This window comes from Magallana gigas, chromosome 6, assembly GCF_963853765.1.
Source record: "Magallana gigas chromosome 6, xbMagGiga1.1, whole genome shotgun sequence".
Classification (NCBI taxonomy): Eukaryota; Metazoa; Mollusca; class Bivalvia; order Ostreida; family Ostreidae; genus Magallana; species Magallana gigas.
This window is the reverse complement of record NC_088858.1, coordinates 55,742,082-55,765,481: the sequence shown is the minus strand read 5'-3', so window position 1 is coordinate 55,765,481 and position 23,400 is coordinate 55,742,082. Positions and strand designations below refer to the sequence as shown.

Sequence of the window (23,400 nt, the reverse complement as noted above, 5' to 3'; positions counted from 1 at the left end):
TGATATCAGGAAATTGTGTTTTTCATCTTTGTGAGTTCATGAGGTACTAGGGTAAACAGTTAGAAACATCATACTTTTTTAGTACTTTCATCCGTCCAATAATCTAAATATATAAAGTACGCTTGTTGGTAAGACTGTCACAAAATTAATTTTTAAACAAAGAGAAATGTACCTTGAATAGTTAAAAAAGCTAAACATGTGAAAAAGATATTTTCAATACCAAACAGTTAATACAACTGTAAAAAAAAAGTCGTTGGTAAAGGTTGCCTATTTAATCACAATAATATTCTAATGACTTTTCAAACAATACTCATGTTAGCATTGCCTTTACAACCGATGACATCAAAACGGAGACTGCGATAGCGATGGTGCTCTGTGGGGTACAGGCGGAGATACCGGGCAACTATTGGGGAGGGTAGAGTGTTGGTCACTGGAGTTGTTCTATCTGAATTTGCCTCGAACTCCTGTAAGTAAAGTAAAAAGTCGGTAAATCAATATATTACTGAAAACAAATAAAACTGTGGAAGAATCGACTAATTAAGTGCATATTGTAGCGATGTAATGAAGTTTGAAAAATATAAAACGTAATTTATTTATACTGTATACAACAAGAGAGCTTAGGTAGAATGATTGGTGACATATTAAGTGTCTCATTGTTGACCACATTTTATTGTATAGAAATATAAACAACTAAATTATATTTCATGCAAGCGCGTTATTTACACTTTACACATTAATATGATATAATTTTAATATGTTGAACATCTTTTTTGGAGTTATTTTTGAAAAATTGAAAGTTCTATCCAATTTTCTCACCAGAGGTCATGCTTTGCAATCGTCTATCCATCAAAACTAAGATCGCGCAGTCAATAAATGAACTCCTCAATTTTATTTATTTAACATTTGTCAAAACTTAACTTCCATGTATACTCTAAGTAAGTCCACAATAGATATACTTACTCTTTACATTATCATTCGATATTATTTCATTGCGAGTATATAACTCCCACTGACTTTGATTCGCCAAAGCGTGTGTACCACCTTACTCCCATTTTGCAATTTCGGGCTGGTTTATCGAAAATGAAAGTAGGTTAACTTTTTAAATAGTTTTACAATAATTGCTTATTGGGTAAATTTATTTGAAACTTACGGACATCATCATACACCTGTTGAAATACCGAAGGTATAAGCAACTCTGATGCGGGCATTTTGTAGTTTATGTGCAAAAAGTCTCGATTTATAAGTATAGATTTGTTTTCTCCTGCATAGAATAGTTTTGAGTCCTATGCATGTTTGGGAGTATATTGCCATCACACTATGTTCAAATTGCTTGAATTGGAAAGACTTCCAAACAAAGCAAACATATTTTTTCAACGAAATTAAAACCCATATACAAAGTGAATTTAATGATTCAACACATAAAGCAACACTGGAGGAAGCGACTTTCTACAATGAAAAAATGACAATAACAAACCGTCAACCATCTCAAAAATCCATAAACGAAATACAAATTCAAAGCAAAACAACAAAGACCTCCAAGAATATAGAGGTAGGATCAAGTGCCTAGGAAGATTGAGCATCCTCTGCTGACCGGTTGCACCCGCCGTGTGCTTTTTGTCACAATTGGGCATGACATAATCGAGGTAAATGTCAAAATCAGGAAAATGTCATAATAGAGAAAAAAGGAAACGTAGACGATTTAGTTTGTTTGTGCTGGTCAAAATACAAACTTTGAGCCAACACGGGCCTCCATTTAATTGGAGGTAGGATCAGGTACCTAGGAGGAGTGAACATCCTCTGCTGACCGGTCACACCCGACGTGTGCGTTTTGTCTTAATCGGGAAAAAAACGGAAAAGTCCGTAGACTATTATATGATAAATTATGGTCTAACAATAAGTATGAAAAAAGTCATCCAGCATGCGACCATTTGGAAAATTGTATTAGCTGACAAGGTTGTTGTATCGACAATAGAACTTCCGAATATTGAGAACTTAGAACCATCAACATTATGTCTGATGCTAGACATAGGGAAAGAAAAATGCCAAACACACAAGTGCTGTGGCATTTGGAAAAAAGTCTCACAAAGTGGACATATCAGCATGTGACTAAATCCGATGATGCTTTATCACAGAGACACGAAAAGCTTGGAGCAGAATTTTTTTTCCAACATCTTAAAGATAAAGAAGTTAACATTGAAGCCCATGCTTATGACAGGAATTTATCAATTACCAAATTTACTCGTGATGACCGTGAATCAGAAATCTAAAATGACACATAACATGCTGTAAAGTCCACCAAAGCAGTTCTGAAAAAAGTATTCTGAACCAGATTATTTCGACGGAAAAAAATTAATCATGCCAATTATATGACAAAGTAGAACCAGTCTCCACACAGTTTATTTGTTCCACCAGAAACTGAATGGAAGACCAGGAAAAATTAAAAACCCTCCTTCTAAATTTACATTTTTCAGCATTACAAAAATAATCATCAAGCTTTTGATAAATTCTCAAGTTGCAAGAAAAACCCTAATCATGAAATTTCTAGAAAGGTTATAACAGATCAAAAAGGTGGGTGAGAAATTGTTTTAAGATGTCATAAAATATGTTATATTTAAACTTCCTCATAATTACAGAATTTGTAATGATACATTTTATGTAGAAAGTTCTTATGTTGTTTATGAAGATAAAAAAAATATCATTTTCAGATACCCAGTATGTTGCTAAAACTAACTTAGCACTTTGTCACTGGAACACACTCATCCAAAAAATCTTGAGAAGGAAAAAAAAGGGGAGGGGGACTCTTACTTTTCTAAATCCTGAAAATCCTATTCCTTTGGGAGGAGGGGGTGGGGTGGGGTTGGTGGGGAGTCTAGAAATACCGTTGACTTCAATTTCACTGTTCATTTCCTTATTTTCGATTCAATATTGACATTGTACCATAAAAGTGGGGGGGGGGGGGGAGGGCAATTCCATGTTAATTCAATTTTTTGTATGTAAAATTAAACAAAATCTTTGCTGCGCAAAAAAGTGGGGGAGGGGGCAGAACAACCAGCACATGAACAATATTCAATACTAAATAGTTATAAATTACTGTTACTTTAGCCTCCTATTTTCAGCACAGACTAAACTTCCAAATAGTTTGTGTATTACGATATGTTCATGTTCTTCTGAAAAACATATTTGAACAATATTTTGATATTTCTATAGATTTCCTTTGACATATTTAGCTTATATTTCATAGAAGTCAATAAAAATTAACTCCAATTTTTGACTAAAATTACCTTATTTCATGTATTATCTCATTTTCTTGAGATGTGACCCCTACGTTTTTTTTTCTTAATTTTATATGAGGCATTAAAACTGGAAAGCCGGAAATATGGCATTACTATCATTTTTCTAAAATTGCGTTATAATTTGATCACTCAAAATTTTGTAACAATCTCTACATTTGCTGTTGTATTCATTATGTACTGGCAGTTGAAGCCATCAGTATAGCAAGGTTTTAAAAAATTTTTTACTTGGATATTACTTTTATAATCACTACATGTGTTCAATTTCATACTGTATTGAAACCATAACTAAATGATAGTTGAAACTGTAAATATTTGTTTGGTTTCTTTAAATAATCAATTTCAAAATTTTAGCAATCATGTCAGGAAAATTATCATTTTTGTTTGTGGTCACATATTTCCAAAAAAGGCATGTGACATGGTTCACAAATAAAATAATGAACATCTTAGGCCCCCATTTGTGGTCATACTTCTACGACCACAAACACATATACATGTATATATATCGTGTCGTAACATTATATAACTAGTGCCTGTTTGGGAGGGTAACAGTTGAAATTAACACCCCAAGAAAACCATTGTCAACCGACGCGAAGCGGAGGTTGACAATGGTTTTCGAGAGGTGTCAATTTCAACTGTTATCCTCTCAAAGAGGCACTATTTATTTTGTTATACTGAATGTCTTAATTTTTAAGAAAATTTTACTGCTTTTATATAGGAATAACGTGAATTCTACAGCGAACCGTACGCGCATAATTTTCGCGCATGTAACAATTTTTAATGTTACCCGTTGCTAAGTGCGTTGCTAAGGCTGAGGGTAATAAAAAGGATTATGAACTGCATCTTAACCAATCAGATTTCAGTATTTAACATAAAAGTATAACAATATATATTATCACATGTGTTCTTGCTTCACATTGAAGACACGGTCTTTATATCTTATTATATCATATTTTGTTATCTTACTTCGTTTGTGACTATAATTAAAGTTAAACATCTCGGTTATATATTTGACTTTAGTTTTGGATTGGTTTTGTTTTAGGATGTTCCTGTTCAAAGTAAAGGAATAATAAATGCCTATTTAATGGGCATCACCTTCACATTTTCTGCAAAGATAAAAACGTGTAGCGATCTCATTTTATGATGACCATACATTGTACAAAGAAGGTAGTCCTTTAACTAAAACTACTTAAAAATATTAAAATAAAAATTTTCTTTGAAAAACTTTAAAAAATAATGAAAGGTATTTACTCGTTAAAATAAAAGGCCACAAGGCTTTACGACAACGTATTCATTTTTCTTATATAAATAGCGTTGTTGGAATTATGAAATGTAAAACAAATTACTACGTCTGCATACATTTATTTTTATTATACTTTCATGTTAAATACTGAAATCTGATTGGTTTAGACGCAGTTGGTAATACGTTCTATTACCCTCAGCGTTAGCTACACACTTGGCAACGGGTAACACAACGAATTGTTACATGAATTGACACCCCTCGAAAACCATTGTCAACCTTCGCTTCGCCTCGGTTGACAATGGTTTTCTCGTGCTGTCAATTTCTACAGTTACCCTCCCAAACAGGCACCATTTATATAGTGTATCACATTCTTCAATGCAAGCCTCAATAATACAATGATATTATGTTGAGTCTTTCTTGAGTGTGCATGATTGTTGTAAGTTTTCATGCAGTCGTTGGTGCGGTGATATAGCTTTCATTATTGTTATGATTTTGCTCACAATTTATAATTTCTAAATTACGTTCATGTTTTAAGGTGGAATAACACATCAACATAAATGGCTGATTGCTGATCAAAACAACATTTCGTTTTTTAGAAAGGATTTTATCGACTGCAGCATGTAACTTACTCCATAGCCGAGTGGAAAAAGTGTCAGACTTGTGATCTGTACCACCCGAGTTCGAATCCCGCAAGGACTTTTGTAGTTATTTACAGAAATGATTATTTTAAATAATTATTTTTTACCCCAAACTGCAAATTGTTCGCATATTTAACACATGTATCGTTTATTTATCATTATATCTTTCATTATCAAATAATGTCCTGTAAATTTGAGTGACTTTTTCCTGGTGTGTTATTCCACCATAAAAATAGTGCTTATTGAAAATAACAATTGAATTGACCTATAAGACCATTATATGTTTATGATTTCACAAAAAGCATATCGATATTCGTTCTCTCTTCTTGATTTTTAGGCTATACACAGTAAATTCTTAAGTTCTAGTTCTCATAATGTTTTAAAAAAAGTTTCACAGTCGTTGTCCGAGCAGTATTAGTTAGGGTCGCCTCTTTTACTTGATTATTTTCGGTTAACTTTCTTTTTAAATAAATATGAAACAGTCATGTTCTTTCTATGCGTTTATCTACAATCAGGGAGATATTAGCAACTATCAAAAGTCTCTTGTAAGGGATTTGAAAGGTCGCAAACTCTTTGACTCTTTGCTACAAATAATGCACGCCGCCTTAGTTTTTTCAACAGAAATAACAGAGAGAATGATGTCTGTAGACGTAGAAGGGTTTTACGAGGCGTTCGAACACTATTATCATTCACCGTGCATTCAACTGAACTCTTAAACAGCTGCTGTGGATTTTGTTTACAAAGACTTTATCAACAAAAGAACCATAATCTTTACAGTTTTTTTATAACAATTTTTTTCTACGCCAAAATGTAGAGCAAAACGAGCATTTCATATGCTATAACGAATGATAGGCCAAAAGAGTTCTGGCCAACATCTGGAGGGAAAATACATAACATACAAAACAACGACCAATGACTCATAAAATGTCATTGACTTTTCGCAACTGATATAAATAAATTATATAATTCACAGTTCTTATAAGTGTGAATATGAAAACATACGTTTTATTATTAATAAACACAAAAAGATACAAACAAAGTTTTAAAACAGACAATGTAAACATAAAGAACTGTTCAACTCTTTGTAAAATTGCAGCTAACATGACGCTTTGTTTAAAGACAAATCAAGTTTTTCAAAATCAACAAACATCAAATGTATTTGAAAGACATAATCTACAGCAAAAACGACAAGCAATAGATGCAAGGTTATATAGTATACGTAATCTAAACAACACGAAATATAATTATTTTTAATATTAGGAACCGTTTAAAAAAGGAAAAATGATTAGTTGAATGGACGACATTGACACACAAATTATTCCAATGTAGCTTTTAAAATTCTGAGATAAACTCTTTTATATACATAAAAAAAACCCAAACAATAATTGTTTGATTTCATGACAAAATTAACTGCGAGAATGTTTGTCCCATAGGATTCCATCTTTCAGTAAACAAACGTCTGTCTTTATTTTTCTTTACATTTGAGCATTGCGTAGATGAATCGTAGCAGCGTGTAAAGGTCTGGTAGGACAATGAGACTGGCAAACATACATAACATTACTATAGCCACAGATCCAACATATACCACCTCTGGTCTTGAATCCTGGGCTGATGTCTTGCTTCTTATGTATTTTGATGTCTTCTTTTTCGAGACTGTTAAATTCTGAACGATGGTTTCTATTCTCGCTTGCACTTTCTGTGGTGTCATTGAATCATTGGTCTCGGTACAGATGCAAGTACAGAACCCAACTTGTGTACTGTTAAATAAAGTAGGTTTAAATGTAGTGTCTGCAAATTGTGTTGCACCCACAGCTGTAGAAGTGGCGGGAGAGGCTGCTAAAGACAAAGTCGTGATAGAAGTCAATGTTCCTGACGTGGAGGCAGTGGTTGGTGGATGCAAAGTTGTGGGAGATGTTGGTGTATTCGCAGTGGTACTTGTATCTTGTGAAGATAAAGTCGTGGTAGAAGTTGATGTACCTGACGTGGTGGCAGTGGTTGGTGGATACGAAGTTGTTGGAGATGTTGGTGTATTCGCAGTGGTAGTTGTGTCTTGTGAAGATATAGTCGTGGTAGAAGTTGATGTACCTGAAGTGGTGGCAGTGGTTGGTGGATACAAAGTCGTATCTTGTGAAGACAAAGTCGTGGTAGAAGTTGATGTACCTGACGTGGTGGCAGTGGTTGGTGGATACAAAGTTGTGGGAGATGTTGGTGTATTCGCAGTGGTAGTTGTATCTTGTGAAGACAAAGTCGTGGTAGAAGTTGATGTACCTGAAGTGGTGGCAGTGGTTGGTGGATACAAAGATGTGGGAGATGTGGGTGTATTCGCAGTGGTAGTTGTATCTTGTGAAGACAAAGTCGTAGTAGAAGTTGATGTTCCTGACGTGGCGGAAGTAATTAGTGAAGGTAACGTCATGGTAGTGGTCGGTGAAGACAAAAACTTGGTAGTGGTTGGTTCAGGCAAAGTCGTGGTAGTGGTTTGCCTATTTACAGTGGTTAAAGTGCTTTGTGTAGAAGTAGTAAATGATGACACAGCCAAAGTCGTAGAAGTAGGTGTAGTTTCTGCCAAAAAAAAAAAAGAACAGTCGATTGCAATTCGTTAAGAACAAATTTGGTCTTTTTTCATTGGTCTCTTAATATTCATGGTAAACAGTTATTAAATGATACATAATTTTATATGGATAAAAAAATGTCGTTTTTATTTTTTAGAATTTTATCTTAAAAAAATGATAAGCGTTAAATTGTTTTGAGAAGGTCTTTTTTCAAAACAAACACTCGTTCATATAACCACTGATGCTTTAAAGGGGCATGGTCACGATTTTGGTCAAATTTTAATTTTCTGTTTTTATTATTAACAATGCTTTATGAATGCATTTCTAATGAACAAATGAAATTTGGGCACCAATCGTTGAGTTTTAGGCAAGATACAGGGCTCGCAATTCTTTGTCATGTAAACAAGGCTCGTGCCCTGTTTTTATTTACATAGGTTCAATATACCAGTAAAAATCTTTTTTTAAACTGATTTGTCTATCCTCTTATTCATTTTAAGCATGAATTAACAGTTTCTAACGATTAACACATTCATTATGTGTTTAAAACTAGAATTTTCACTTCAACATTCAAAATGTAAACAGAAGCTTTGTTTACATAGCGAAGAATTGTAAGCGCTGTAACTCGCTTATAACTCAACAAATGACACTCAAATTTTGGTTGCCTTTTTAAAATGCCTTACTGAAGCATTGTAAACTCTTTCATCAAAAAAATAATTTTTGACCAAAATCGTGACCATGCCCCTTGAATGTAATTTGTAGGATTCGCAAATACTTATTTCTGGAGATTTTCTTTAGAAAATTTTGGAAAATAGTACATTCGTCCGTGATTTGTATTTTTGTCATTTAATGGAATATTTGACTGATTTGTTAATACATTTCGTTCAGGAAAAAGTTCTTTTTTCTTTCTTTTATTAATAATACCTTATTATAAGATGATATAGTGAATCATTCATGCAGAATGTGTTGTAAAATGAGCAGTGGTTATTTTTCCCCTTAAATTAAACTGCTAGATTATAATTTCCTCAAACTCTTAAATCGATAAATTGCCATCAATAAGACTGATTTATCAAATTAGATAGTGTCATGGCTACCTATTTATTGTAAACTGATTATGTTTTTTTTGCAATGTATTAGGTCAACCTTAATGAACCATGCTATTCGTATATATTAAGATAAAAATTGAATCATGTCACATTCTTAATTTCCAAATTCATTAAATAGAGTCTACATAGTAAATAGCCTACTTGATAATAATGTAAATGCGTCTATTACGATATATTGCTTATTATTTCGACAAATAAATATGTTTCCATTCAGTTTTATTATTGCAAGAGTTTATAATTTGGATTTGCAATAATATTCTTTGCTAATGTGGAGGCAATAAAACTAAATTATCGTATCGTATCTTATTTCAGTCTTGTTGATCTTGATAAAATATGAAACCATGACTATCATATATGCATGATTGAACACATTCAAATTTTGGAAAAATCATAAAACAACTTTTTAAAAAATGAAGTTAAAGTTTTTTTTTTTTTTAATTTTGCTTTAACATTTTATTTTTACTCTTAGCTGCTATATCTTGAAAAGGGAGGCAATAAATCAAAATCCTGTGATTAATTACAAAACCTTAAAAAGCGTACGCACGATAAGTGAAATCACATAGAAATATGTATTCACTGGGTTATATCTTATGATGCTAATGTTATTTAATTGTAAATTTAAAAGCAAAGAAAGCGTAAAGTTGCCTGAGCGAACCTTGCAGTTGTAAACAAACTATGCTGTATGTAAATTGTAACCTTTTGTAGGGGTCTCTGAGATTATATGTCTTTATTATTTTGATGAATTAACAAAATGTGAATGTTAATAAAAGAGCTTCACTTAGGCACATATAGCATAACTCAATTTTGAATCTGCAAACTCTCTGAGCAATTTATGCTATTAAATAGTTGATGAACCTGGAAGCTTCATCATACATAACTTCTCGGTCAGAGTTACTATAGGAATTTTTCAGCCAAATGATTTTTGGTCAAATATCAAATATTTTTTACTTTTCAAATAACTCTTATTTTAAAATAATTATCTTTTAAAGAATTTGTAGAAATTAAACTTTTTTACAACAGCAAAATCTGTCTTCCTTTCAAAAATAGAAAGAAAATATAAAAAAATATGTAACCCCCCCCCAACCCCCCCCCCCCCCCCAAAAAAAACAAAAAACAAATCGCATACGCGTATGACACAAGCGTCCTAAGAAGATTGCATCTTTAAGTTGGTTTTCTTGGGAATGTCCAGCCCGCGTATTACATTGTATGCATCGATTGTAAGAGAAAACAGACTTCAGAAAAATTAGTGATTTAATATACATTGCTTATTTCAGATTTGTCAAAAATATTTTTGAACGCTAATTAATATTATTTTAGTAAATACCAAAATTGTAATAAAATCATTTCCGCCTCGATGTTGGGTCGATTTGTATAAGGGGGGCATTATGGGTTACTTTTTAATGTAAAGGTTATTTCGTAAACATACTTTGTACATCATTTTTGTTCATAGCAATATGCTTAAATTATCGGGAAAAAATACTGCACTGCCTATTAGAAAAATATACTTTACAAAACTTCATATTACAATGTCTATTTTAAAAGGATTACGTTTACTCAGGGTTTGAGATTTAAAAAAATATTTTTACAAAGTTCAATATCTGAAGTCCAAAGTTGTTTTAAAAACACAAAATAACAACGTTATTAACAAATATCGATATTGATATCCGTGATTTGTTTATTTGAGAAAGATATACTCCGACACAGGAAGATTTAAATTGAAACAGAGGAAATTCGAACTAATTTTTTTAATTTTTTTTTATTTTCTCTTAAAAACTTTTAGTTGCAGTGTAATTGCAAAAGTTAAGTTTTAATGTGTTTTTTCATATCATTTTACATAGTTTATGGTTTTATTTACTCGTCTATAAATTTTTATCACTGGCTGGCACGCGATTGGAAAAATCTTTAAAATACATAAAATCAATTCAAGATAAAATATCTCGAAATTTTGATCATTAACCTTATATAATGTTAATGACAACACAATACAGACAATAAAAACAGTTTTAGGCAATCGATGGTTTGGAGCTCCTATTAGTCAGTTTTTTGTAAAACTCGATCAAAAATTGGTACAATTTAAGAAATTGATAGAGGAAATTCGGAAGATATGAGCTTAAAACGATTCATTCAAATATAAAACTAGTAAAGCCATTCGTATTTTATCATTTCCCAATCTACAAATTGTTTTATCATTTTCAATAATTAAAAAATAAAGAAAACCTTAAAAATGGTAGACAATTTGACAATTTTTCAAAAGACATTTAGAGGTCACTAGCAGAAAAAGTAGGTCATTGACCTAGTTATTTGAAAGTAAAAAATAGCACCACAATAGTGGGCTACAATGAACAATAAGTAGTTTTTCGTTCCTATTAGTGGATTTTTTTTCGCCCCTGAGTAAACGTAATTCTTAAATCTGATATAAAATCAGACCAACCAGCTTTTAGTTATACGTTTCTCAAATGTTCTATTAGTGTTCTATAGTTGAGTGAAAGGTTAAGATTACCAAAGAGCTTTTTACCTAAGTGTGAGAAGCTCTGGTTTTTGTCGAGCTATATTCAGCATGCATCAATTTTAACAAAAATTTTGAGTATATTGCACAAGCAGTACATGTCTTCTACCGACATCCAACATGTCCATGTGTTAAATAGATTTCGAAAAACGTCGGGAAAAGACTATTGAAAGGACAAAGCGATAAAAAAAATAAAAGAAATGTAGCTTCTCATTGTTATACATCACGGCAAAGTTTCAAATTATTTCGCCAAACCATAACAAAAATGTTTGGAAAACCAGGTTTGGATAAAATGACAGCATTAAGACTTAAATCCCCTTCAGTTTTATTGGTAGGGTCATAAAAACTATGGGAAGCCAAATTAACGTATTTTCAAAAACATTTACCTATCTTCAAATAAATTTTAATATCATATTCGTTCTACCTACAAATAAATTGATAAAAATTAAATTAAAGATAAGTGTAATGATTTAAAGATAGATGTAAATCATTATTCCTAATTTTGGAAAGTTAAATTTTTACCATCTTCAGTACAATTAAATTCAATTGAATTATAACTTTTTCTAATTCATTTGAAGGTAGAAATAATTTATTTGAAGTTTACATGAATTCATTAATTGTCAATTTCTATTGTTACGCTCATCGCTACACACCCCCTCTATATGGTAGAGAGCACTATTCATGCTTCACTGCCCTTAGGTATTTCATTCACTCGAACACATTACATTGGACGGAATGATTTGGAGAAACGCATTTTGAACAAAATTTATATGACTACCACGCACTGGTAAGGAAAATTCAATGAAAGACGAACCATAACACACTGAAAACCAGGCACACATATTTAAAAAAAAAAAACCCGATCGTTGTAGAAATTAAGTTTACCTGTGTCGTACTGTTATAGCATCGCGCATACGCAGACCACACACTTTAGTAGATCGTGCAGTAACAACATGAACTTTGGAGTTTTTATAGAAACTCATAAGAACGATATAACGTGTTTACCCTTTTGTCTGGCGGGAAAAGGCTTTTATAAATTCATGTCAGATTTAAAGATATGTACAATTAATTTGATAATAGGTATAATTAGAACATATCCACAAGGTATCTGAAGATAGGTACACTTAATTATACCTAGGTTCAAATCGAAATAATCAACTCTCTCTCGGAGACTTGACCATGATGGTTTGTTTGTTTGGTTTTTTTTTTTTTTTAGAAAACTACAATGCTATTTTATGAGTTTTTCATTGGAAGTACTTAAAAAAACATAACAAAATTATATGGCAAATATTTTTTATCATTATCCCGATTCCGAAGACTCAAACAAACTTAGCGGAATTAATATATGACGTACTGGACATTTTTATTGGGAGTAGTTGCTATAAAAATAATTGTCAGTATCTTAATAATTATAGATAAGTTTAATTCAATTGCACCTATCTTTTAATCAATTCTAACCATTGCATTTAAACCTATTCTCGAATCAATTTTACCTATCTTCAAATATATCAAAAAGATTGGTATAATCGAATTAAACCTATCTACATTTTTTTTAAAGATATGTACATTTAATTTAAATATAGGTACTGTTGATTTGAAGATAGGACTGGTACAAATATTTGAATATATGTTAATTTGGCGTTCCATACAAAACTCTACTCCTGGGCAGCTACACAACAATTAAGTACATGTGTATCAGTATAAGCGAATAAGATCATGAATCAAACGCATAGCATTTAGATAGGTCAGGAGACATGGACATCTCAAATCATAGATATGTTCTTCAGATGTATAGCACTTTAAAAACTGTTCAAATTCCCAACCATAACATTTGTTTTTTTTTCATGCAAAATGACTATAACATTTATTCACAATATTTCCACTATGAACTATCATAACACCTTTTCAGTGTAGTATTCAATAAGATTTGTTTAATGAATTAAAAACTATATGAACGCTGTTTAGGTATATCATGAATTAAAGATGGCCATATTATTCTATTATGTCCCTTGGCCGTCATCTTAAGGGAAAGACCCAAGATTTCTCACAGTAGCCTATGAAGTTTAACAAACTTAAAATTTTGTCATTCTAGAACATTGTGGCATCAACATCCTTCAAACATCCTTTCTTTTTTCTAATCCATTGAACAAAAATTTTGCTAATGATAAAATGTTTTCAAATCTTGATAAACCAGGTCGTTTTAAACACACACTTTGTCATGTAAGTACATGTAAGAAAGACAAGTTCAGCTATATTTGTATGACTGGACATTATTTTCCTGCTAAACGAAAGGCTGAGGGTGCCACAAATTTAATAAAGAAATTAGATCTATATACAGGTAAGCTATAATTGTGAATTGTTGAATCTGTAGCTTTCAAGATGAAACAATAGTTTTTCCAAATATTTAGACATTATTAATTCAGTAAAAAAACACCTCTTCTAAACCTTGTTAGGTATGTTTTATCTCACAAACAAAAACAATGAAATGATACATAATTTAACAACAAAAGCATAATTTTGACTCACCTCATGACATTCAAATTATTATTACCTCTACAACCTATGACATCAAAACGAAGAATGCAATATTCATTACAATTCGTAGGGTACAGGCGGATATACCGAGCAACAATATGGTCTGGTAGATTGTTAATCACTGGAGTTGTTGTGTCTGAATTGGCGGTGAATTCCTATTTAATAAAACCAAAACGGAATTATTTTTCGAATCGTTTTGTTTATGAGATGTTATGTGAAAGAATCAATTTTAAACAGGATATTGTAAAACTATTACTTTTTTATTCGCTGTTTGAAAAGATTTAGAAATATGGCTAAGTTAAGCAATCGTATGTCATAAAAAAATCCATAATTTCTGCCTAATAACATTGAGCCGACCAACGTATATTGTGAAAACATGTGTTTATATTGTATTCTCCTGAAAGAAATCTTTATTGAGTCTGATGCATACACTCGTACACATCGTGGGTTGTACAAATGATTTGGAGTTTTGAACCACATTTAAATTTGCCCTTATTTTCAATTTCAAGAACATCTCTTATTGTATTGTATATATAGACCAAACACAGTTTTATCTTATATTTGCCAATGTATGTAGAGGTCTTTACGTTTTGTATTTTTGTACGATATTAGTGTACATTTTCAAATATATAAGCTGTTTAAATTGTAGAGACAAATTTAAAAGTGTGTCATTCTTGTAAAGGAAAATGCAGACGTGTAAGCGGCTTAGCGAATTGACAAATTCTCTATTTAGATATCAACATTATACATGTGTGACTTACTTTGGAAGTGCCGTTCGTCACTGTTATCCAAGTTGAGGTTGTGTTTCTGTATTTCACCATATATTTCTCCACATATTTATTTCCAACATTTCCCGATCCCTTTGTTACTATAGCCTTAACAGTTAAAGGTTGTTCAAAGTCGACCTTGAATACAAACTTTGGTATAGGTATATTGAAATAAATAATTTTTCATTTTCCTTTTTTAGAATTATTCATTTCGTTTTATTCATACATATTCCGGTAATTTTTAGCTCAAATGTTCAAGTAACATTTTCTGACTACCTGTTGTCAGTCAGCCGTCTCTCCGTCCGTATGTTTGTAAACTTTTCACATTTTAATCTCTCTAGAACTATTAGACCAAATTTAACTAAACTTTATGGTAAGGAACTCTCAATCGTTCACATATATGACAAAAGCCATTTCAAAAGGATATAATTCCGATAGAGTTAAAAATAGGGCGCTCTTCTTCTAAAGAACCACTGAACCAAAAATGCCAATATCTACATAAAAGCTTGTATATATAGTGAAAGTTTAAAATTACGAAAACTATAATGTTTGTTCAATACTGGGGCTCAAAGAGGGGTCAAAGTTCAAAATGGAAATATATAATGTGAATGTTTAGAAATATTCTTCTTAAGAACTACAATGCTACAATTTTGGAGACCGTGACCAATTTAAAGATCATTGCCTGTAAAATGACAATGCTACAATTTTTAATATCACTATGTAAGCATCCTCGTATCCTCATATTCTAATATCAAGGTCACAGTGTTTTTTATTTCATCAAAATTATTTACTGTTCATTTTCCAGTTTTGTTAACTTTGATACGTTTTGGTCTAACATAATATGAGTGGTAAGTTGACCAGCTGAGTTCTTAGTGTAATAGAAAGTCAAACAAGTATTCCTTTTAAAGGAATGATCGGCAATAATGATATATTGATAGCTAGAAGCAATCAACATGATCAGTTTGATGTAAAATAATTAAAAAAGTACTGTATTTTTACAAAATATAAATATTTTGAATCTGTACACCATAATTTCATCATTATAAACCGTCAACAAATTTAATTTTGAAATAAATTTGGGGAAAGCCGTTCGTGAACTCCTTGTCTAGTTTTATATTTTAAACGTAATTATTAAATGTTAATGTATCTTCTTCTTCTTCTTCAGAATACTGAGTAGGGCTCTCCAAAGAGCATTAACACATATACAAAGAAAGAGTTGTATTAAAAAGATTTAATGCGACTGAAAAACATTGAATGCCATCATAACTTGCTATTAAGGTCGCAATATAACGTAACCTTGTTTATAAATCAAGCCGTCTTCCTAGCTACTAGAATGCAACATGCAATAGATGCAATAGATCGAGGTCAGTTCATGGAGCATCTTCTTATGATTGAGGTCAGTTCATCGAGTTCAACTGCATTACTAAATGAATCTTTCGATCGAAATTCTTACGCGTGAGACAAAATGTGCATTCTTGAATTAACAGGTCGAACTGTAGTTATGCACTCTTAGGTAAATGAATTGAAATAAAACTGAGTAAAATGTTATATAAATACTAAACCAAACTTCAAGTTTTTATAAGAACTACTTATGCAAGCGGAATGTGTGCGCACGTGGAAGCATTTGCCGAAGTCCTCATATGGACACAACAGTGATCGGCCGAAGCCGATCACAAAAATATTTTTTTTCTTCTAATATATATTGTTTATATGAATTGTTAAATCTTGAAGTACCTGTAAATTATCAAGTCTTACAATATTGTAGTACGGTGTCATATTTAAAGATTTTAAAATATACAAAAACTGTTATTTAGGTAGCGATATGGCCCTTGGGCCTCTTGTTTTTTTTTTTTATAAGCAAACACTTTAAACTTTTATACAAATTCCATAAATATCATACCTGAATGAGAAAAGATATCAAAATACATTAGGCAACAAAATAATATATACATTTATGCACACAGTTATACACAACGTTGTTGATTAGAAGACAGACAGATGGTTTTATTATCAGTTGCAACAATATAGCACTCTCCGACCTTTTATATCTGATGTTTACTGAAGAGGGCTACATTTCCATAGGATCTCCGTAATGATGCAATATTATTTTTAATGCGGCTGACTTCGGTCTGAAAAGATCGTTTTTATGTTAGATGCAATGATATTTTTAATTCATGTTGAACGTACTAACCGAATATAAATCAAAACCAGATAAAACACATAAGCATGTTTATCAGTCGTCTGTTTCAGCAGCCATGACAGTTCTCGGGTGTTTTCATGGGATTTATGCTTGGAGCTTAGATGGGCTTGATAACGGTAATTTCAGTATAAATAAGCGATCTTTCCTCGTTCCATCACTAGAACATTATATAAGAAAAGGGTATATAATAAAAAATTCATATTTACCGCGTTATTTTTGTTTTAAATAGGGAAATTCCAATATTCAGTTCAAGATCAGCTCGCGAATTCTCATTGGCTGTCCAAAAACAAAACCGATCAAGGTCAGTAGACATGGTGGACATATTTAATTTGCATTGTTGACATACACAAAAAATAACCGATATATAGTCTATACTTACGGAAGCTTATTGAGGCCAGTTCAGTAAATAAATTAATTAATATTGCGTTAAATCGCAATAGTTATTGCGTTTTAATGCAATGTTTTGCGTTTATTCGCAATGTATTTTGCGTTTAAACGCAAAAGATTGCGATAAAACGCAATAACTATTGCGATAAAACGCAAAGTGGATTGCGTATAAACGCAAAGTTTTGCGTTTAAACGCAAAGTATTGCGTTTAATCGCAAAATTATTGTGTTTAAACGCAAAAAAATATTGCGTTTAAACGCAAAGCTATTATTGCGTTTAAACGCAATATGTTTTGCGAATAAACGCAACATATTTTGCTATTAAACGCAATAATTTTTGTGATTAAACGCAATAATTTTGCGATTAAATGCAAGGATTTTGCGATTAAACGCAATGATTTTTGCGTTTAATCGCAATTAATTCATTTGCTTATATATACACTTAGCTTATGTACCTTGATTTGATGACATGACAACACTTGACACATCACAAAGACTCAATTTCTGGTTTTCATTTGGACTAACTTATAATGAAATAGTAAGCTGTCATAACTTGAAAGCATCAGACACTTCTAAGCAAACTTGAATGGAACTTGCACAAACAGTTGCATTGATGGCTATACTATGAAAATTTATTGTTTCCAAGATATTACCAAATTGAATAGGTGATATCACCTTTTCAAAAAGTAAAATCATCTATTTGAATAGGTGATTTCATCTATTTAAACTCAAAGAGTTATACATATATCATTTTTCTTTTCAAATATGTGATATCCCTTGTTCAAATCACAAGAAAAAAAGGTGATTAATAGGTGATACTCAGTAATACCTATTCTAATAAATGCTATCACTTTTTGAATAGGTGATATCACTAATTCAAATCAGTGATATAACAATTACAATAAATGTCAAATCAGTCCGTCATATTGAATAAACATTATCACTTTCATTTGACAATGATATAATGAAGTGTTTTGGATGGCAATTATACAGTGTATGTGCGGACTATTTGATTTTATTGAATGATTAATATTCGATTTATGAGAAACAATATGAAAAACAAATTAGAAATCTTTTGCAATAAAACGCAATAACTATTGCGTATAAACCCAATACCTTTTGCGATTAAACCCAACGATTATTGCGTTTAATTGCAAAATCATTGCGTTTAATCGCAAAAACGTTTGCGTTTATTCGCAAAAAATTATTGCGTTTAAACGAAATATTACCTTTGCGTTTAAACGCAATAATGTTTTGCGTTAAAACGCATATCTTTGCGTTAAAACGCAATGTTCTTTTCGTTTAAACGCAATAGCTATTGCGTTTAATCGCAATCTTTTGCGTTTAAACGCAAAATTTATTGCGATTTAACGCAAAAGATTGCGATTAAACGCAATAGTTATTGCGTTTAAACGCAAAAGAAATTTTTCTTTCTGCTAAGCTGGCCTCAATGAGCTTCCGTATATACTTGATATATTTGGATTACTTTATTGCATACACAGCAACAATGTTTGAGTTCAATTGAGAAATGCGTGTGTTATTTTCATTTATATACGATTTGAGCCGAAATCGTTACGGGAGTGAATCAATCCCGCTCTTGCACAATTGGGAAGATCCTATGGAGTTTTCACCCTCCTCTAGAAAAAAAATCAAAAGATGGTTACATTATTGCAGCCAGTTTTATTCTATGTACAACCTCTGTTCATAGGAGGGAAGGATTTAACATTATAACCAAGCATTCTGAGGGTATTGCATAAGCAATACACGTCCCCTACCGGTTGGTAGAAATTTGTGAAAACAATGCACTGTTATGCAGAATATCATTTCTTGACGTCTAAACAGTTCAAACACTCTACATGACAATCTGCAATCTGCTTATCGCGCGGCTCATTCCACAGAGACTGCCCTTCTAAGAGTCCATCACGACATTGCGGTTTCCCTTGACAAAGGATGTTGTGCTACTGATACTGATGCTTGATTTATCTGCGGCATTCGATGTCATTGACCACGATATTTTTTCGTCGACTCGAGTACTCTTCTGGAATAGCTGGCTCGTCCCTCCGGTGCCTACAGTCGTATCTGGGTGATAGATCACAGCGCGTCTATTGGTTCAACTTTATCAGAACCAAAGTTTCTCAGGATTGGTGTACCCCAGGGTTCGGTACTCGGCCCCAAGATCTACTGTATGTATGGGAAACCAATCGGTGAAATTTGTCACAGAAACAACATGAACTACATGTATCATTGCTATGCAGACGACACACAGATCTACATCATGGTCGAACCCCGTGATAATTGGAACGACATCTCCAATCGTCTAACTACATGCCTCAACGATATTCAAAACTGGGTGAACGCAAACTTGCTGAAGTTGAACCAGGAAAAAACGGAACTAATGGTATTCGCACCTAAGAACAGATTAGCTGATATTGAAGGTCTAAGTCTTTCATTTGGAAACAACACCATCCATAATACCCCCTTTGTTAGGAATCTTGGAACATACTTTGATACGTCATTAACAATGGAAAAACATTGCAATGAACTATCTTAGTCATGTTACTTCCATCTAAGAAATATCGGACGCATTAGAAATTAAATAACCGAAGAAGCATGCAATACGCTTGTTAATGCGCTTGTGACATCTCACTTGGATTATGGGAATGCCTTGCTTGTCGGGATCAACAAACAACTCACGAACAAGCTTCAACGCTTGCACAACACCGCAGCTAGGCTCATAACATTATCAAATTCAAAATTTGACCATATAAGTCCGGTTTTAATTCAACTGCATTGGCTGCCTGTTGAATTCCGGTGTGAATTTAAGACCCTTGTTTATACATACAAGGCGCTCCACGGTGAATCACCAACTTACATGAGAGATCTAGTTCGGCCGTACGTACCACCGCGCAGCCTACGCTCAGAATAGTCTAATCGTTTAGCTGTACCATCAACAAGAACAGTTTTCTATGGTAATAGACGATTTGACAAAGCAGCGTCTACCCTTTGGAATTCCCTTTCTCCGTTTTTAAGAAAATGTAATTCGTTAGGAATTTTTAAGAAAAAACTGAAAACCTTTCTTTTTAAAAAAGCTTATGACCTTTAAATAGACTGTGGTCTATATTGTTTTACTTTTTATGTTGTACAGCGCCTTAGAGTTTTATATATAGGGCGCACTATAAGTGTTTAATAATAATAATAAACAGACCAACCCGATAACGAACCCGATTTAATAATAATACATAAAACCCTGTCCATTAAATTTACAACACAATGTACAGAACTTATTTGTTTTTTTAGAAACAATAAAAGGAATGGTCCAAGAAATGCACGATATTATTACTGACAACATACTTTCCTCGTTTATTTGATACACACCGAGCCTGATAACGAACCCGAACATTAAAAAATCGGAATATATAAAATTAATTTTCTCGAAAATATGTCAACCAGACGCTACAAAAGTGTTAACTTGATCTGTTGTTTGACATTTTGAAGCTGTTCAGCAAATTTCATATTATTCCTCAAATGCATAAAGAAAAAAAGTGTGGAAAACTGAAGTTGGACAGACAGACGGACGGACAGACAGACAGACGGACGGACTGACGGACGGACGGACAGACAGATAGACGGACTGACGGACGCAGAGGAAAGCTATAGTCCCCTCCGGTGAAAACCGGTAGGGGACTAATAATACAATGAAAATGGTAAAACATAAAGATGTTTTCTGTCATTATCATTGTAATTTAGAATTGTAAAGTAGGAACTAAAAAATTAGAAAACATTTGATAGACGAACTAGTATTTTGACAATGAGCCTTATAAACATAATGTTTATTTAATATCGTTTCAATATTAACTAGATCTGAGAGTTTATTCTAATTACTTTGACTAAAAATAACAGTTTCAGCACTTCAATTCAATTTTTTTAATTGACTAACATCTTTGAACAATCAAATGATAGATCTTTACAAAAATTATATGTGCTTGTTCTGCCTACCAATAAGATAATTTTTCTTTGTGAATGGAATTGGAAATCAATTTGTACATAGAAATAAACAGGTATTGAAAACCATTCATGCACAGGATCATGCACATGACAAATTAAGTGTCTGACACATGTAACTCTTAATGTTAAATCTATTTGGTCCGATTCTATATTAAATTTTGTGTACGGTTTTAAACGATGGTTATGCTAAGTATGTTTAAAAAATATACATTGCAGTAGTTTTCCCGGTCAATTAAGGCATATTTCAATAAAAACATGATGTTCAAAATTTGTTTGCAAAATAAACGACATATGTAGATATCGCGTTAATTCGACTCGTGTTTAAATTCGCCCCTTACGTCGAGGCGGGTATAATTGTATTATATCACGATTTTGACATCTGTCCTATCTTATATGATCTATTTTAACACATAAAACATAAAGCATGACTATTATATCATATAAAGAACAAAGCAGTGTACATATTGTTCACTAATAGTTCTTAAGTTTGCATTACAGTCGATGCATGATATATGGGTTGAATAAAATAAATCATTCGGGAATGAAACCAAACGGTTCCCTTTTCTAAACATCCCAGTGATGCGTTTTGTGTGTTTTTTAATGTATGCCCATTTTTGCATTCCTTCAAAGTATTCTCCGCAGTTTGAAATACATTTTTTCACTCTCTGAATCCATTTCTGAATGCGCCCGGTACGCTGGTTTATGTAGAACTTGTCGGGATTGTAACGATGACCATGTAAGTATTTTTTCAGTTTTGAAAAAGAAAAAAAGTCGTATTAAGTGAGATCTGGAGAATATTGTGGTTGTGGCAAGACGGTAACTTTCTCCGACTTCAAACATTGCTTTAAAAGCTCAGGTAAATACGATGGAACATTATCATGAAGTAAACGGTCCCCAGTAACAATAATTGCAAATTGTCTTTGTTTAATTAGAGAAACAATTTTAGCCATTACTTAGCGGTTTGTGCTGGTACCCGTTTCTGGTCACGTGTCAATCTATCAGTATGCGGTATCCATTTGGCAGAAATCTTCCTTACTTTCAAAATACTCTTCAAAATGAATGCACCCGCGATAACGATATGCCATCAGCTTTGACAATATCTGCAATCACTTTAAAATATTTCCCTGACATTTAAGACATTTGTCTTGCCTGTCAGTGTTAAAGTCACAGGTCGGTCAGAATTTGTAACATCTTTGACGGACTTTCTGACAGTCGGACATTTCTTTCTTTCTTTCTTTCTTTCTTTCTTTCCTATGAACTGTCTCTATATGATATCTAAGAAGACCTATTTACCCCCCCCCCCCCATTCAGTAAAAATATGCATTACCGAAAGATCGGGTTTGGTGCGCACTTTTTAAATAAGATCTTATTTCTTTAATATTCTCAACCCGTTTTCCCACCATTTACTTAGTAATCCGTGTTTTCAATTCAATAAAAATATGATGATTTATATGAAATAACATCCTCGGAAAAACGATACATTAGCTATATTAACTAAGATTGTAGGGAATAGCGATTTTATATTGTGTTGTCACAGAAAGGCCGCGTTGATAAATATGACGCAAGTCGACAAATTTGACTGAAAGAATAAAGAAATGTTAGAGTTGCAATATATTAACTAAAATAATCAATACTTGTTAAGATTAAGTGAAGTATCCATGGGTAATAACGTAAATTGTGAACATTACGACAGACGCTCTATCTATCCTAGATTGACACTTATAACTTGTTGAATTATCAATACATACCATCTAGAACCATAGAAGCTACTAAATTCATTCTAAGTATTAATACTTATCTAATTTAAATCTTTTGATGATTTTCCATTTTATCAAATAAAAAAAAAATCACAATATTGTTTTAGTTATTTTCTTATTTTATTAAATGTCTGTGCCAAAAGCTTTAATAAAATGCAATGTTTATTGCATTTTAGTATCTACAGCACCTTTATTTAACGTCCTTCACCTGTTGTAAAAAAAATATGCAGGGTTATGTGTTTTTGCTTACTATATATACACCTATACTGGTACCTGTATCCATGAATTGTTATCAATGTTTGGCCTCCACCCATTTCCGGAGGAGAGCCTCGATTTTTCGACAGAACACCAAAAACCAAGCTCGCTTGAGGCGGTTAATTTATCATCGGTCACTGTGTCTACCAAAGTCTCGTTGCACGTC

General features: G+C 32.4%; 1 protein-coding gene and 1 long non-coding RNA gene across 2 annotated transcripts; both read right to left on the bottom strand.

Annotated features, from left to right (window-relative positions):
• Positions 1 to 5,693: 5,693 nt before the first annotated feature.
• On the bottom strand, positions 5,694 to 7,726 carry LOC136276420 (integumentary mucin C.1-like). Its single transcript, XM_066088321.1, has 2 exons — positions 6,670 to 7,726; positions 5,694 to 5,780 (listed from the first exon to the last, which is right to left on the bottom strand). The coding sequence occupies exons 1-2, from the start codon at positions 7,582 to 7,584 to the stop codon at positions 5,694 to 5,696; spliced, it is 1,002 nt and encodes a 333-aa protein (XP_065944393.1). The 5' UTR covers positions 7,585 to 7,726.
• Positions 7,727 to 13,886: 6,160 nt separating this feature from the next.
• Positions 13,887 to 23,400, bottom strand: LOC136276187 (uncharacterized). The gene is made up of 3 exons (XR_010714615.1): positions 23,253 to 23,400; positions 14,626 to 14,769; positions 13,887 to 14,019 (listed from the first exon to the last, which is right to left on the bottom strand). It is a non-coding gene; the product is annotated as an uncharacterized lncRNA (long non-coding RNA).

What these genes read in the sequence shown, in the direction of transcription:
- LOC136276420 (XM_066088321.1), bottom strand. Translation starts at nt 7,584, where the DNA reads ATGACGTTACCTTCACTAATTACTTCCGCCACGTCAGGAACATCAACT. An exon ending in TTTACACGCTGCTACGATTC is followed by an intron (nt 5,781 to 6,669) that starts ATCTACGCAATG and finishes CTGTTGAAAAAA; the next exon opens with CTAAGGCGGCGTGCATTATT.